Below are 16,868 nucleotides of genomic sequence, written 5' to 3'. Positions count from 1 at the left end.
AAGAAGTATCTTTCTGTTTAGCTCTAATGGAGGTAACAGTTTAACTCTGATGGCACTTAAGTGAAATCACTAAGAAATCACTGCTGCATCCAAGCCTGCTGGGACAAACCTGACAGCAAACGTTATGGGTCCTGTTCAGTAAATCTTTCCTGCTCTTTTCTCAGCAAGCATTTCCCTGTTTCTTCCTTTGTATGAAGTGCCTTCCTTTTTGTCTTAAGTGATATCTTCAGTACAGATAGTAGGCATTAGTTTTAATAGTGAAGAATTGCATTTTTTATTTTCCTGCCACTGAATTTTTAAATGTGTACGTGTTGTGTGTTAAGAGTGATCTTAATTCTGGGCTGTATATTGTGATTTATGCTATTGTGCTATGTTATTAATATATCTGCCTATCAACAACCAGCAAATTATTCCAAATGGCATAAATATAGCAAAGAATTCCCTTTTGCATCTCAGTGATACTTGCTGTATAAAAGCAAGTAAACAAACAAAAATACTAATTTAAATTTCTCTTTCCATACATTATTCAGGGCTCCTCTGCATTCTGGAAAGCAATGCGAGCACTTGCAAATTCAGCTTCCTAAACAGGATGCCTCCATATCAGTATACTTATTCAGCTGCTTTTGTGAGTCAGAATAAGAAGCTAAGCCAGCACTAGATGGAGCTCCTATACAGCATCATCTCAGGAGAAGTCTAGGGGATTTGTGCACATGAGAGAAACAGGGATGATTGCACAGTGCTGGTGCATCAGGGAGATGCTTGCAGGATGCTCAGGTACGATGCAGCAACTCTACATCCATGCCTGTGCTGCCCTGCAGGACATCCATCTCTTGCCAGGAGTGCTCCTTTGCTTTCCAAACAGGCACCTTGGCACCTTCCTTCATGCTCAGCATCTGCACAGAGGTAACACAAAGCATATAGTCTCAGGGCTTGTCACAGCATGGAGACACAGCACCATGTCAGCAAAGAGGTGAAATTACAGCGTTTGATTATAGCAGGAAGGAAGTCAAGCTTCCACCAGAGCTAGTCATGCTAAGACACTTTGGTTTTTAACTGGGGTCGATTTATTTTTTATAATAACTAGCTATGACTGCCAATAACCAGTCATACATCTGCTAGTTTGAATACAATATCAAAATATGTAGACTAGCCTCCACACTGCTCTCAGGCCAGGATTTTCTTCAGCAGTTCTACTGCCCAACAACATCATATGCTACAGAGGTAAGAAGAAAAATGAGAGAAGGCTACTCCAATCCCAGTCCCTTCTGATTTTGCCACCAGAAGGATAAGCAGTGAGAATAAGGGATATTCTCCAGTCCTTAAAGCTTAGAAGGATGTTTGAAGAGGAAATCTTTTGCTGTGCCCACTACGAAGAGATTTACAGCAGATTTCATCCAGTCAACAAGTCTAATCTGCAACACTGAATAGATTAGTAGAAGTTACTCTAGAGCATATAATAGTAGACATATAGAGAGATTTGACATATTGGTACAAGTCAGCATGGCTATCATGGAGAGACACCATGACTAAATAATTTATTAGTGGTCCTTGACAGTGTCATTCAGACAAGGTTGATCTATTTGATAAAGCCTACCTGGAATTCCATAAAGCTTTGACTAGACCAAAGGCTTTTAAGGATAGTAAGCCATCTTGCAATAACAGAGATCCTCACATGGATAAATGATCAATTAGAAGCAAGAAGTAACAGTTTTCTCAGTGGAAAATTTTGGCCATCAAACTCCCCTATGGATCTATGCCAGGCACAATGTTATTCATCACATTAACAAATGATCTGGAAAAGATAGTGAAGAGTGAAGTTTTCTGACCATGCTATGCTGAATAACTCAAAATCAGCAAAGCTGACTGTGAAGTACTGCAGAACAACCTCATGAAACTAAGTCACTGAGCAGATGTGCTGTATTGATGTAAACTGCCATACGTGAAGAAAAACAATCCTAGCTTTAAATATGCTGTGATTGTTTCTGACTGACTTACTGCTATGGAAAGAGAGTTATGATAGACAGTGTTATGAAAATCATTTCTGCTAAGCACCAATGCTCATCAGCACTTAGAAAAGTAAGCATCAGGGATTATTAGAAATGGGAAAAAAAGATAAAACAGTAGAGACTATCAAAAGGTGGATAGGAGTTGATTATTTAGTGCTTCTCATAATACAAGAATAGGACTTCCTAATGAAATAATCAGATTGCAGACTCAGAATAAACAAGCAGGAGAAGGTACTTTATTTTGCACAGTATACAGCTGGTATGTGGAACTCCCTGACATGGTATACTCTGAATACCAAAATTTCGTAGAGTTTCAGAGAGGACTCAGTTTGGGAGATAAATCCAGGAAGGACTACACTCAACAGTACTACTTCAGGCATGGAGCCACTACATCACAAATCACAGGCTGCTGTACACTGTAATAATACCATCCAATATTGAACATTACTGTAACTTTAAGTTTAGCATTTTAGCTTTGCCATGCAACATTTTTGAATGGCAAATGCTTAGAATGGATGTGCATACTCCTTTGCAAGGCATAACTTGCATTTAGTTATTAAAATGATAAGAAGAAACAATTACAGAATAATAAGAGATTACTACCTGCTTGTAGCTACTGTTAGTATTTCTTTCCCAAAGGTCTGAGTGTCCCCAGCCGCAGATAAAATACTTACACTTAGAAAGCTCCTATTGTTCTCATCCTCAAATTCCTTGATAAACACCCCTTGATGCACTGACTAATAGAGAAAAGTTATATGGAGCAACCAGATGGTAGTATGTCTACTTTCTGCTTTTATCACGAAGAATATTAAGCCACAGCTTTGTCTTCCCTTATAACCTGCTTTCTACTCACTAGAAAAAAAAGCCTATTTAAATCCCTACTGGAATATTTATTTGGCAGCCTTTCATCCTATTCCTCTGATACAATCTTTGCTTCTGAGAAGGATTTTAAACAGAAATACGCAATTAGTTTTAAAAAATACATTCAGTAAAACAATCCTCAACATCCACACACAGCCATTGCTGCGTACTCCCCTTTCACAGCCACACTCTCTTTCTCTGAAAAGCCAGCAGACCAAAAATGTTGCAAAATTTGATAGTTTTGATAAAATTATGCCCCTGTTACAAAGATCGGTATGGAGGATAGTTGCTTTGTGCACAACATCCACAATGCACATGCATGTGTCGTGTAGATACTCCTTGCTGCCCTTAAGGGGCAGACTCTGCAACCTGCCACTCCTGCAATACTTACTCTGCACCTGGCACTTTTTCTAATGAAGTCCTGCTAAATGCACACTCAGGCACTTGTGGATCAGTCGAAGGACAGTGACCAGAGCAAGGTGTGTGAGGAGCAGCTGAGGCCCCCGGGTGTGCTCAGCGCAGAGCAGAGGAGCTGAGGGGAGGCCTGATGGCGGCTGCAGCTCCTCACAGGGAGCGGAGGGGCAGCGCTGAGCTCTGCTCTGTGTGACAGCGACAGGGCCCGAGGGAACGGCATGGAGCTGTCAGGGGAGGGGCAGCTGGGGTTAAGGTTATGAAAATAATTCATCTGAAAGAGGGTTTCAATCTGTTGAGGCATTTGAAGCCTGAATGATTGATCCCTTCTTCCCTTGGAAAGTTAGCAGAACCAATAGAAAAAAACAAACAAACAAACAAACAAAAATAGAAAATGATAGAACAAAACGTACAATGGAAAAAAAAAAAAAAGAAGTAGAAAATTAACATATGGTGAACATCTGCCTCTAACAAAACACCACACAGTGTATGTAAAGATTAACAGCTTACCCCAGTAAGCCATTAGTCTTTTGCGTTGTGGCTGCTATGCTTTCGTTTGTAACAGCAAAAGCTTATAACCAGTCATAGGATGGCACTTCCAACACACTGGCGACTGTGAAATGGTTTTAAGAAACCACAAATGGGAGAAATAATATAACTTTGCCACTTTTAGAAAGAATCTTTGGATGAAGCTACCCATAGCAATTGATCCTGAGGCTGATAACTGGGTCAATGCTCCCGCATTTGCCTGCCCTGATCCACGTGGAGATCACCATATCATGAGGAGAGAGGAAAGTAACCAAGTCCCAGATCACTCACGGGTCAGGGCAGAGGGATAGTTGGCAGTCTGGAGAAAAGGAGGCCAAGAGTTGACCTCACTGCTCTGCAGTGCCTTGAGGAGGAAAAACAGAGGGAAGTGCTGAACTCTGCTCCTGGGAATCAATGGCAGAATGGGAACAAAGCACAAAGCTGCACCAGGGGACAGTCAGCCTGGGCACTGGGAAACATCTGTTTACTATGAGGATGTGCAAAACACTGGGACAGGCTTCCTAGAGAGGTGATGGGCCTCAATAATATGTTATAATTTTTGATTAGCTGTGACATGATAAGGCAGTTGGACTCAAGGTCCCTTGCAACTGAACTACTTCTATCCTATTTTCATTCTCTTCTGTTCTATTCTAATTCTAATTCTACTGTTACGCTATGCTATGTTATGTTATGCTATGTTGAAAATAATGGCGGGATGTCAGTGGAAGGGCGAAGCTACTTGGAGTGGTACTCCTGTGTGTTTGCTGTCTACAAATCTCAAATGTTCACCTTGCCTGTCTCAGTTATGGGAAAAAAAAAAAAAAATAATAGCAGTCAGAGGTCATTTTCACTTAATATTCTGGAGAAACAACAAAACAAAACAAAAAGCCACAAACCCACAGACCTTCCAGCAATGGGGAGTATTTGGGTTATTGGATAATTTAAGTAGTGATTCATTTTAGCTGTGAAATCATCAGAATCCTGTGGATCAATAGAGATTGCAGCTTATTAACTTATTAGACATTTATTGAATCTCTGGTTTCAGAAATGCTTCTAAGCTAGTGTTGATCCCTAGAAAAACACAAATCTAAACAGAGCAGCTCCAGCTTTGAAAGAAACTTATTTTTCCATATCAGCACAATCTTTTTGCGAACTACTGTAAATGATTTCCTCATCTTAATAAATATTCTTTATTAGAAAAGTGGCAGACACACTAACAGATAATAAAAACCTTGGTGGTTACTTCAAATAAAATGTATTGGCCACTGATGAGAAAAAAGCAGAAAAAATGAAATTGGTAGTTATTAGCTATTACTGTGGCATTATTCAGAAGAGTGCCAACAGTCATGTATCTCCTTTATCACTGAAAAGCCAGTAGGTTTTCATTTGCTTATTAGACTGGAAGATGTATCATTCTGCTTAAATGCTTCCTAAAAGAAATGGACATTGAAAATAAATGTCATCAGTTAAGAAAACACCACTAACTATATATCTTGGTTTTAAATAGTCAGAGATAATATCCATTCTCTGGTAGACTGCAGGGACTACAAGGGAAGTTCAAGGTTTGTTTTTTTTTTAATTATAGAATTCTGTTCAGATGGGGTAGCACACAGGTCTTAAGAATTACCAGAGATTATTAAGCACATAATTAAATAGAGTATGATTGAATAGCCTTTTACAAGAAAAGTCCAGTGCTCCCCAGTGTACTTTTTCTGAGTGAATACTGCTTATTTACTGGGCTGTAGTTCAATTCATTTTACCCACTGAGTGGGCAGGAAATCAGATACATTTTAATAGCATATTTCTTCACACAGATGTGTCCTGACTACAGACACAGTTGTTTTCTGCATTCTCCTACAGTGATAGAAAAGTAGTATCAGACACAGCATTACCTGTGTTAATGCTGTGACCTAGAATTAAGGAACAGAGTCTGCAAATACACATGATTAAACCCAACTCTGACAGAAATGCTCTTTCATCATCTCAAACACAGCTTGCAGCCCTGACCTTTTAGACTCATTCATCACCAGAATAATTTTGCAAGGAAATTTGATGTGGTTTTTCCTTAAGCTCCTTCCATATCTGTATGTAAAGTGATTTTATTTTGCATCCTTCTTTGCATGAAGTCCTTAACATTCTTCAATACATGGCTACAATGTAGAGCTAGGTACTAGAACCAAACACATGCACTGAATCACAGGCATGACTGCTTGATAAGGTAGCTTTAAACACAGACAGAAAATTGTAGTTACTTGCACACACACAAAAACAGACTTGTTGAACATTTCTTCCAGAACAGAATTTGGCATCAGACGGACAGCTGATAATTATACTTAAAAAAAATTCCAAGGAAATTATTGATCTCCTTGCAGAATTCTGCTATTCTTCCAGGGACACACATGCAAGATGCTGTACACCTTTCACTGTTGATATCACTGCATGGCTTTTGTTGTCTATCTTTTGGTCAGGCATTAGGGGAATAGACTCTAGATTATCACACAACAAAACACAGCAGCTGAAAATATTGGCAGTGGCAGCTGACTCAATCTACATGTGTCTGCTGATGCATGTTGAAAGGCAAGCAGGGATCAATGACCTGTTCAGAGTATGCTCTAGCTCCTGTGAGAGTCACATGCTTCCATTTCCTCTGTGCTAAAAGCTAGGAGCCTGGTGAAGAAGGGGAAACAGTCCCACTGGAGTTGAGTTGGGCCTGAGCCAGGGCTGCCCAGTCCAAAGGAGGGAGAAGCAACCATGCTTGATAATACTTTCTCTGTACTATAAGATTCCTTCTTTAACTGGCTTTCTAACATTTTTGCTTGAATTGAATCTCTGTTTGTTTCAATAGCACGTGAAAACACAATGATCATGCTCTCTCAGTTATTTATAGGCAGAGCAGACAGCATTTTCCCTACACAATGAATGTGTGGTCAAGTTCTGAAAGGAGGTAGGCACTACTTCAGGGAAACCTCATAAATGTTTTCCAAATATTCACTTTTGGGCAATTATTCCAAGTGATTTCAACAGGGATGGTGTCTGATGCCTGGAGGATCTAGAAATAAATTAGGAGGTAAACACAACATCCAGGAAAAGGACACGACACTGAAGTGAAGAGGGAACTACAAGAAAAAGTAAGAAAATGACATAGAAGCCAAAAGGACCAATAAGCACCCAGGTTGTGAGGGTCATCTCATGGCTGCAGAGGGATACAGAGCACATATCCACTCACCATCCTCAGCTCCTTTCAGAACTAGTGGAAACAGAGTCACTTCTACGACACAGCTCATATCATCCTAAAGAGAAGTTTGCAAGTACATCAGATGATTTGCATGTTGGCAGTGCAAATTTGTTTTTCTATTGATTATGAAAGAAGCCTGAGGGATTGGAAAATGTCTGTAGTGAGATGATTTCCATCTGTTCAGCATTTTATGTTTCCATGTAAATATGGGTTTCAGAAGCATATTTAATAACATGTCCTGAATAAGTAATTTTGAGCTTCCATTTACTGGACTGTCTAATAGATATGAGGTGCTTAAAGTTACATAGAAAAAAATAAGAAAACCAACAACCACCAGTTGTAACATCAGTAAGATCCGTAAGATCAGTAAAATCCTCCAAGTAATGACAGTACTTTTCCTTTTCTAGCACTGTTTGATGTTTTCCAGTTAGTTAGAGAACCTTTTCCTTGCTCCTTCCTTTGAAACAGTAAAATATCTCCGATATCAAACATCCACGTAGGAAAGTTTGCATTAGGTGCTGTTGACTGCAGGCACAACAGAATCTACTCACTTTAAATAGAGAATATTTTTTGAGTTCTGATGGAGAACTAAGCTTTCTTAAACCTTACTTATCAGTGGTGCTTTTTTTTTTTTAAATAGAAATACTACTTTAAATCCCATTAGCTCACTTGGAAAAGCAGCTATTCATGTTCAGGTGCCAAGTAAGGAGCTGCTAAGAGTGGTTTCACACTGGGAGATGAGTGTCAGTCTATGGGGCTCAGGCAACTCTAGGCTTGAGCTCTTGCCAGAATCAAGTCAAGGAATATAAAGCTTTTATCCTTGGGGATTAAAAAAACAACAAACACAAAAAACAAAACAAATAATCACCACTATGTCTCTTCTCACAGAAGAGCCACTCACTTCACCTGGGATTCCAACTGCAACTCGTAAGCAGACAGCTTACATTATGATAGATGTTCGTACTTTAAGTGCCTTTGTTCACTGCAGTTGTCTAAGACAGAGCATATGAAATCACATCAAAATATTAAGAAGAAAATTATTCATTTAATGTCACAGAGAGGCTGAACTTTAAAACAAAACTGTGAGCAGCTCTGTTTCTCATTTAGTGTATTCTCTGGCAATTTACAATATCAATTAATAACTGTTTTAATGTGTTTGAAAGGTTTATCTGCCCCCATAGTTGGATATTACAGGCTTTCTAAAAAGGTTGAAGTCCTCAATTAGGTAGGACATCAGTTTATCAATAGTCATAAAGATATATTTGCAAACTTTGCTTCAATTTGCTTCAAAAAACATGAGCTAAGAGTTAAATAGTCACAAAAATGTCATTGTTAGTGATGCACCTCAAAACTTTCCAGCCACAGAATCCAATGCTGAATTTTCTGGACTGGAGAAATCTTCATTTTTAACACAAGTTATCATAGAATCATAGAATCATAGAATTGCTCAGGTTGGAAAAGACCCTCCACTAAATCATGTCCCTGAGCACCACATCCAAACAGATTTTAAACACATCCAGGGATGGTGACTCAACCACCTCCCTGGGGAGCCTATGCCAGTGCTTCACAACCCTTTCTGTAAAGAAGTTTCTCCTGCTATTCAAGCTAAACTTACCCTGGAGCAACTTAACGTCCTGTCACCTGTCACCAGTGAGAAGAGACAGCCCCTCTCTCTCTGTAAGTACCTTTCAGATACTGGAAGAGAGCAATAACGTCTCCCCTCAGTCTCCTCTTCCCCAGACTGAACATTCCCTGTTCCTTCAGTCTCTCCTTGTAGGGCACATTCTCCAAGCTCTTCACAAATCTTGTTGCCCTTCTTTGGATCTGCTCCAGCACCTTTCTGTACTGAGGTGCCCAAAACTGAACACAGTACTCAAGGTGGGGCCCCATCAGTTCCAGGTACAGGGGCAGGATTACTTCATTTAGTCTATTTAATGCTTTATCCTGCTACAGCATAAAGCAGAAATTCTGAAAATGAACTCTGAAAGTCATCCATACTCAAATTGTGCCTGTCCTATGTCTTTGGAAAGTCTACAGTGGTGCAAATATATTGGGAAAAGATTAAATTTCCTTCAAAGCTTTCATCTGTCCAGAAATGTGAAGTGTTTAACAGGGCATTGGATGCAGTGTGTGTGAGATGGTCAAAGCTGCATGACAATATGCGTGTATATACATGGTGTCTGTGTGGGAGCGTTTTAGTAAATAATGTATTTTTCCTAAATTAAATTTGAATGCTGAATCATGACATAATATATTTAACAATTCATTTTTCAGCCTGCTTGCAAAGTTTACTCCAAGTTCACTCGGGAACATATTCCTGTCTCTGTGTCCCTTTCCATGTTCACTTAAACGTATGGCCATGAACCTATCAAAGTGTGTCAAAGTGATGGGTAACAAGGACAAAATCAGAAAATCCATTCATTTCCCCAACTCTGTGATGTGCACTTTCCACTGCAGTGACCTACTTGACGGAGCTGCAAACACACACAAGCACAAGGGCAAAATCATTTTTGACAGTAATAGTCCATGCTTTCTCTCCCCTAGTTCCATTCCTTATGCTCCCCCCCAAAAAATCCCAACAGCTCTTGTGCTGCTGCAGCAAGCTTCGTGATATTTACTGTTCTTAAAATCCACATTAAATGCTTATTGATCAGCATCTACACTACCCATTAGTTTCTAAACCATCTGCCTTCAGAGAATGGTTTGAAAGCAGAGGTGTGGAAATCAGCAAGCAACTATGCTTTGTCCATATTTTTTCCATTGTGCCCATGGCAACTCCCTAATACTGATTCTTGATTCATGATTTTTAAGTGCCCAGGGCAAGCAATGAATTACGCAGTAAAGACTAATTCCACAGCAGTGCAATTCCACAGTGAGCAATGTCAATTTCACTGTGGATTTTGCAAGGAAGAAGATCAGATCTGCTTTGCAGATCACCCCCCAGGGAAACATTTATGTGATTTAAAAAGAGATAAGGCACTTCAAACAAAATGAGTGATCTATGGCCACATATTTACATTTCAAACAAACCTCATCCTCCTACTTTCACTGGATCAAATTTCCCCCCAGGCTATAGACCTGTCAGGTAAAGCCTTCACTCCCAATTTAATTTTACACAGGAAGAAGGTAGCTTGCATAGCACCACAAGATGAGATTTAAAAGGTGAATTACATTGATTTTTTTTATTATTTTTTTTACAGTTTGAAGTTGTTTTTTGTGTGTTTTATACAGCATCAAATAATTGCCAAATCATGAGGCTTAGTTGCCCACTGTTTGGTACAGGAGAGCACAATTCTACTGAAGCTGATAGACTTACTATAATATCATACAAAATTTTGGTTCTGTAAAGAAGTTTGTCTTAGTAGGACAAACTTTTATCCCTTGAGAAAAAAAAAAAATTAAAAGGGAAAAAAAAAAAGACTAGATAATAATTAAAAAGTTTATTCCTACAGAACTTGATTATAGAATGGCCTGGGTTGAAAAGGACCACAATGATCACCTAGTTTCAACCCCCTGCTATGTGCAGGGTCGCCAACTACCAGACCAGGCTGCCCAGAGCCACATCCAGCCTGGCCTTGAATGCCTCCAGGGATGGGGCATCCACAACCTCCTTGGGCAACCTGTTCCAGTGTGACACCATCCTCTGAATGAAAAAATTCTTCCTAATATCTAACCTAAACCTCCCCTGTCTCATTTTAAAACCATTCCCACATGTCCTATCTCTATCCACCCTTGTAAACAGCCGTTCTCCCCGTTTATACACTCCCTTCAAATATTGGAAGGGTCTCTACAGAGCCTTCTCTTCTCTGAAATGTTTAACTTCACTTCTTTCCTACAACATGACTCTCTTTATGGATCCTGAGCATTAGGGCCACTCCTCTGAGTTCTGACAGGCCAAAATAAGGCAGAAGGCACAACGGAGAGTATGGTAATTTTCAGTTAATGGAAAGCATACAACTTTTTAGAAGCATAGCTAAAGGATTGCAAATAAGTGTTAACAGTACAAATAAATGGTCTCCTTCTTCGTCACATATAATGTGCTCACACATGTTCCTTTTATAGTGTAGTCTTTTATATTGTAGCCATTATTTTGTATTATTCATAGTTATTGCAATTACGTTTATAAATCTGATCCACTTTGTCACTCACAACATATCCATGTTGATCAATACAAAGGCTGTGACCTAAATTGGACTACAGTGGTGTCAGAAACTCATCTTGCTGACAAACATTTATTTCCTTATCTTCTGTAATTACACTGTGAGGTCTTACACCACCAGCTTATGATAGAGAATATACTTACTTTTCTTCCTCTCAAGTACCTGAATCACTGCTAATTTTTACGGAAGACAAGGAAACGAATGAATAAAATGTTGCTTTTGTTTATTTCCCTTTACCATTAATATCTGAAAGTCTCAGAAAAGGGGGGGGGAAGATTCAAAACACACATGTCTTTCAGATCATTTTCCAAATTCTGTGAAAAAAATTAACCATTAGCGTGTCCCTAAGATGTTCAGATATTCAGCTCTCAGTCTGTAGTGCTTGACACACACATGAGATGCAAAAGAATCATACACTTAGGAATTTTGTTTTCAGGCACTGTGAAGAACTGAAATGCTATCAGCCTGTTGCACACCTGCATTAGCTCTTCTTTAGCACATAGTTCATAATTTCAAGAAAATGTATGAACAATGGTATTTATCTACAGACATAAGCTGTCCATAGAGATGTGTGAATGTTAAGCCACCTGCTAGTATTATTTGCTTTTGCTCGTATTATTTTCCAGAGAACACTTTTTAATTACAGTTCTGCAGGAACTTCTTCAGAATGCCCTTTATGCTCTATTAGTTGTGAGTGTTGCAAGGCTTCGTAAAAGGAATTGCGAAAGAACGTCTTCAACACTGTTAGGAAAAGTTTCCATGTGCACAGTTCAGTAATTGCCAGCAGGCAGGCTGTTTTGAGTCCGCAGTAACTGGGATGGGAACACACTGGTATCATAGGAGAAGCCATGTCCAACAGGCTCAAAAAGACTCCTCCAACATATGTTTTTTTCTAATTCCCTAAGCACATATTTTTCTTTCTTCTCAATTCAAGTGTTATCTTCCCATCCCTTTCCTTAATTATAAAACATGAGGGTAAATTAGAGGATGGAGACAACCCAGCCCTAAACTTTCCCTCTCTGAGAAAACTAGTGACTGAACCATTCAGCTCTGTGTTCTTCCTGCAGTGATAAAGACAGAACACCAAACATTTGGGAATATATCCAAAACCCTTGTGCCTCCCACGTGAATATATTTCTACAAAGTTACTTTGACGAAGCTATTTGCTAAAGCTCCAGACAGCTAAGAGACCAGGAGTCTTCTGCAGTGCTCACAAAAATGGAAAAGAAACACATTATTTTAGATCTGCACAGATTAAAACAAATCACCACCCTCCAAAACCAAGCCATGGTGTTGCTGATAATGGAGTTTATTTTGGATACCTAAAGACTGTGCTTTTATATTATACAACTTTGGGCAAAGCAGGAGCTTCCCATGGGAAACTGCCAGGTTGAGATAACTGTTACTAGTGAAGCACAGTTTGTGGAAGGGAAGAGCACCAGACAAGGGTACACTGTTGGAAACAGCAAGAGTTTACAATTCAGATAGAAAACAGGAGTTTGGATCTATATTCTGACTCTACAGCAAGGGTTGATGAAGTGCTGCTTGGGCAAAGCACCAGTATGAGACACACTCCAGCATCAGTGGGAGAAGACCTTTGGGTGTACTCAGCCTTGCCCCAGTGGCCTACATGTCATTGAAACAAAGGGTGCAAGACAGACTGGGTCCTGCAGTCTGGGTGAGAGTCATGTCTAGACAAAAAGCTACAGGACAGATCATGTCTTAGCAGATCTATTTGGATACAGGAATAAATGCACCAAGCATTGCTGTTTGGTGGTGCAATCATAAAAATGATCAGCCACCTTGGAAGGACAATGGCTGTTGTCTGACTATTGTTTTTTTTTTTTTTTATCTTTTTTATAATTTAAATAATATAATAATTTTAACTTAAGAATGTAAATCTAATACAGCAAAAGCTTGTTGAGGGAAATGTTTTATCTGCACAGAAAAAGGATGCAAAGATACTATTTATCTACAGCATTGATGCACACTTTGAGTATTCCTGACATCTAGTCCCATGACTTAATTTGTTATTGAATCTGCATTGTGTAATTTTCAAATAAAGATTTTGCTCTGGGGGAGAACGGAAAGCATCTAATGATAAAAAACTGTTATTATCTGGACAAAAGGGAATTCATGCTATAGATCAATAATTACAAATGACACATGGAGGACTTTCATGAGGCTTTTTTTGTGATAGAAGCAGTGCTGAAGGGACTGTTTACTGTTGGCACAGATTTTCTTGAAAAAGAGGAAAGTGCAACGTATGTTCAGACACTGTTCTAATTCCTTATTCCAGAAGGAATTCCTCTTTGTAGATGCCATTTTTAGCTCTTAAATAAGTCATTTAAAGAATTGGATATGTTAAGGAATATTTGTCAGCTCTCTGCTCTTTTATAAAGCCTTCAGTTAAAATGTTTTACACCATGAACTTCACTTCTGTTTTACTGTAACAAGGAAACCAAAGCATCACTCTTTTTAACCATACAGCAGCTAACTCACTGAGTTGCTTCATTCACCTCTGTTGAAAAGAATAGAATAAGAGAATTATCATTGAACTCTTACCAAAGCAGGAATTGACAAAGCCATACCACCTACAACCATGCTCCCCTCCAATCCATTTGCCATAGATGTTAGATGCAAAACTCAGGGTAGTGCCTGAGATGCAGACTAACATGTCACTGATACTGATGTTCAGGAGGAGCATGTTGACAGGGTTACGGAGGGTTTTAAACTTGCAGAAGAGGATGAGGACAATCAAGTTATTCAGGAAACCAAAAAACAAGATAAATCCAAGAAAAACAGCCACTACTGTGTGCCCATTTCGTGAGAGTCCAGCTCTTGGCTCAACAGGATCTGTAGGTGCACCAAAGCTCAGGTTATATGTCCAAGTGTTGTTCATTTTGGACTTTGCCACAGGTAGGTGAGGGCAGAGACACCAGATGCTGTATGCTGAAGTCCTCTGGCAGTTTCACAGAAGCATTCCCCCATTACAGGTCAAACAATTTCAGGATTCTTGCAATCTTCACTCAGCTGAGGAATATTTTCCTGCATTACCTTTCAGTGATCAGATCTGCATGTGGCTCCAGGGCATGAAAACCAAGCAATGACCTCAAATTCGTCTTTATTTTTAAAAAATCTGATCATCTTAGATGATCTTTTTTGACACTCAGACTGGAAGGTGTCTTAAGAAGGTGCTTCAACATGGCCTCCTTCAGAGCAAATGGGAAACCCTCCTACCAACGGCAGCTACTGTTGTTTCTTCTAGTAACATGTAACTCTGGAAAAAAAAAAAGAAAAAGAAAAAAAAAGAAAGAGAAAACGAATCATAGAATCACAGAATCATGGAATCATAGAATGGCTTGGGTTGGAAGGGACCTCAAGGATCATCAAGTTCCAACCCCCTTGCCACAGGCAAAGCTGCCAACCTCCCTATCTAATAAAAATGGTAAAAGCAAAACAACGCTTCCTATATTAAGACCAAAGTCAGTATATGATTTAATTACATCATCTCCCTATTTGAACTTCAACAAAGATTTCTGTCTTTACAGTTTTCACTCTGATTTTCAACAGAAATATCAGTTCATGGAAGTTCCCTTGGCTATTCTAAACAGTTCATCCCCAGTTCTCAGTTTAGCATGGAAAAGGCTGGTCAAACCTTTCTAGTAAGGTTCCTCAGAGGAGAAAAATCCTTGCTATACCTGTCTTTCACCATAGCTTTCCAGAGGAGAAATCTGTATCATCTTCTGTGCCAAGTTAATCCACCAGGTGAAGTTTTAGTCTTGGCTAGAATTTAATTACAACCAAATTTTTCAGAAGGAGAAAGTATTTCTCTGTCCAGAAAGAATAATTTCAATTGCAGTCTCTGCAGCTCTCAGGTGCTTGTAAAGGTTGGCAAAGCTGTGATATCAATTCCACTTCTCCCACATCTACCAGTGGACAGGTGTGCTCCTTCATTATTTACAAAGCAGACAAACACCCAGAGCTTCACATCTCTCTCCCACCACAAACATGAATTTGTATAGCCACACGCAGTGAATGCAGTGTGTGTGTATTTTGTGAAGCAACAGCAGCATGCTTAATGTGGATGTGTAACTGGTTAGCCAGCTTCCCGCATGGTTGCAGGCAAATTCTGCATCAATGCTGCTATAAAAATGGAGATTGGAATACATTGAAATTCTCACTGCTTGGAACAAAATGCATAATACATAGCTAAAAACACAAAATCTTTTCTTTCAGGAGACATAATTAGACACATTTCAAAATGTGGCATCTTCTACATTACTCCAAACCGTTGCTTTTTGCAAGCTGTCTTGTGAAAGTAAGTAAACAAATGATGTGTTAACCAATTGGAAAGCTGAGAGCTCATTAGGGTTTACTGAAGATACAGCGGTTTGTTTTGCTTCTTCAATCACAGCTTTCTGACATGGTGAATGTCTGTTGCAAGTATTTGTTATTACTATTTCCCTAATTTCACAAAGTCACTGTGGCAAAGATATTGTTGCAATTCGGAACATAGACTGTCTGTCTTGTGATGGGTAAACGATGAAAATATTACGTACATTTTGCAAACCTTCAGATTGGCCACTCAGTACTCAAAAAGCTGATGTTTTCCACCTCCCCCCACTCTCCCCCCCCCCCCCATTAAGGAAAGGTAATTTAGATTGGTAAGGGTTTCAAGTGGCATATCTAACAGGAAGAGCACTTGAAATTCTCTCTCTACTGTCATTTGTAGATTTCCTTTTTAATAATCCTCCTTATGCCCTAGCTATTACTATTTTTTTTTTTTCCCACTATTTCTAAGACAATTTTGCCTAATCTGTTTGCATGTGGCTGTTTATTGAGGAATTTAAGTAAGGTCAGTCGTATCTGCTCCTCTCAAAACCATAATGCTGAATCTGGCGTCAAAATTTGGAGAGACTTAAGTCTGATTTACACAGATTAATTTGCACAGATGCAATTTTTTCTCCCCAAAACTGAATTGGTTATGCCTAGATAATCTGTAGCAAAGATTACAGTGTGCCATCATAAATGTTTCTATGTGGGAATTACATTCACCAGAATAATCACAGGCCAAGGGTTTGAATTACTGCAGGATAATATTATCATTAAAGCACCACTCGTTAGACAAAGGCTACAATCCCCTTAAAAAATATGAGTAACTTTACATACATGATCTCTATTAACATCAAAATATAAACAATGATATATAGGTCTTTCATACACAGTTACTAAATACACATATATGTGTTAGATGTTGTACTGAGGGACATGGTTTAGTGGGGAAATATTTGTGGTAGGTAGATGGTTAGACTGGATGATGTTGGGGATCTTTTCCAGCCTTGGTGATTCTATGATTCTACACACATTTTTAAAGATATATTAAACATTCATTTTTGCAGAGTTTGTATCCAGAGACATTTATTCTCTGGGTAGCATTCAGCTGACTGCAATTCAGTTCTACGCCAAGCGTCCAGACAAAACCCAGATTTTTCCCCTTAATCATGGAGTGTTGTGATTATCAGTGAGTGTAGTGATAGAACAAGGGCTTTAAACCAATAATGGGTAGATTTAGATTAGATATTTGGAAGAAATTATTACTCAAACAGTGGTGAGGTGCTGGCACCGCTGCCCAGAGAAGCTGTGGTGCCCAATCCCTGGAGGTGC

General features: G+C 39.1%; 1 protein-coding gene across 1 annotated transcript in view; it reads right to left on the bottom strand.

Annotated features, from left to right (window-relative positions):
* The window catches only part of LOC100544946 (pinopsin-like), a 71,945-nt gene extending 57,219 nt beyond the window's left edge, over window positions 1-14,726 (bottom strand). The window contains exon 1 of the mRNA XM_031557657.2: window positions 13,767-14,726. Within this exon, the coding sequence (XP_031413517.2) occupies window positions 13,767-14,103 (337 nt within the window). The 5' untranslated portion in view covers window positions 14,104-14,726. The remainder of the gene's footprint in view (window positions 1-13,766) is intronic.
* Between the last annotated feature and the right edge of the window lie 2,142 nt (window positions 14,727-16,868).

This window comes from Meleagris gallopavo, chromosome 1, assembly GCF_905368555.1.
Source record: "Meleagris gallopavo chromosome 1, MGAL_WU_HG_1.1, whole genome shotgun sequence".
NCBI classification, from domain to species: Eukaryota; Metazoa; Chordata; class Aves; order Galliformes; family Phasianidae; genus Meleagris; species Meleagris gallopavo.
This window is presented reverse-complemented; position numbering and strand designations above follow the sequence as displayed.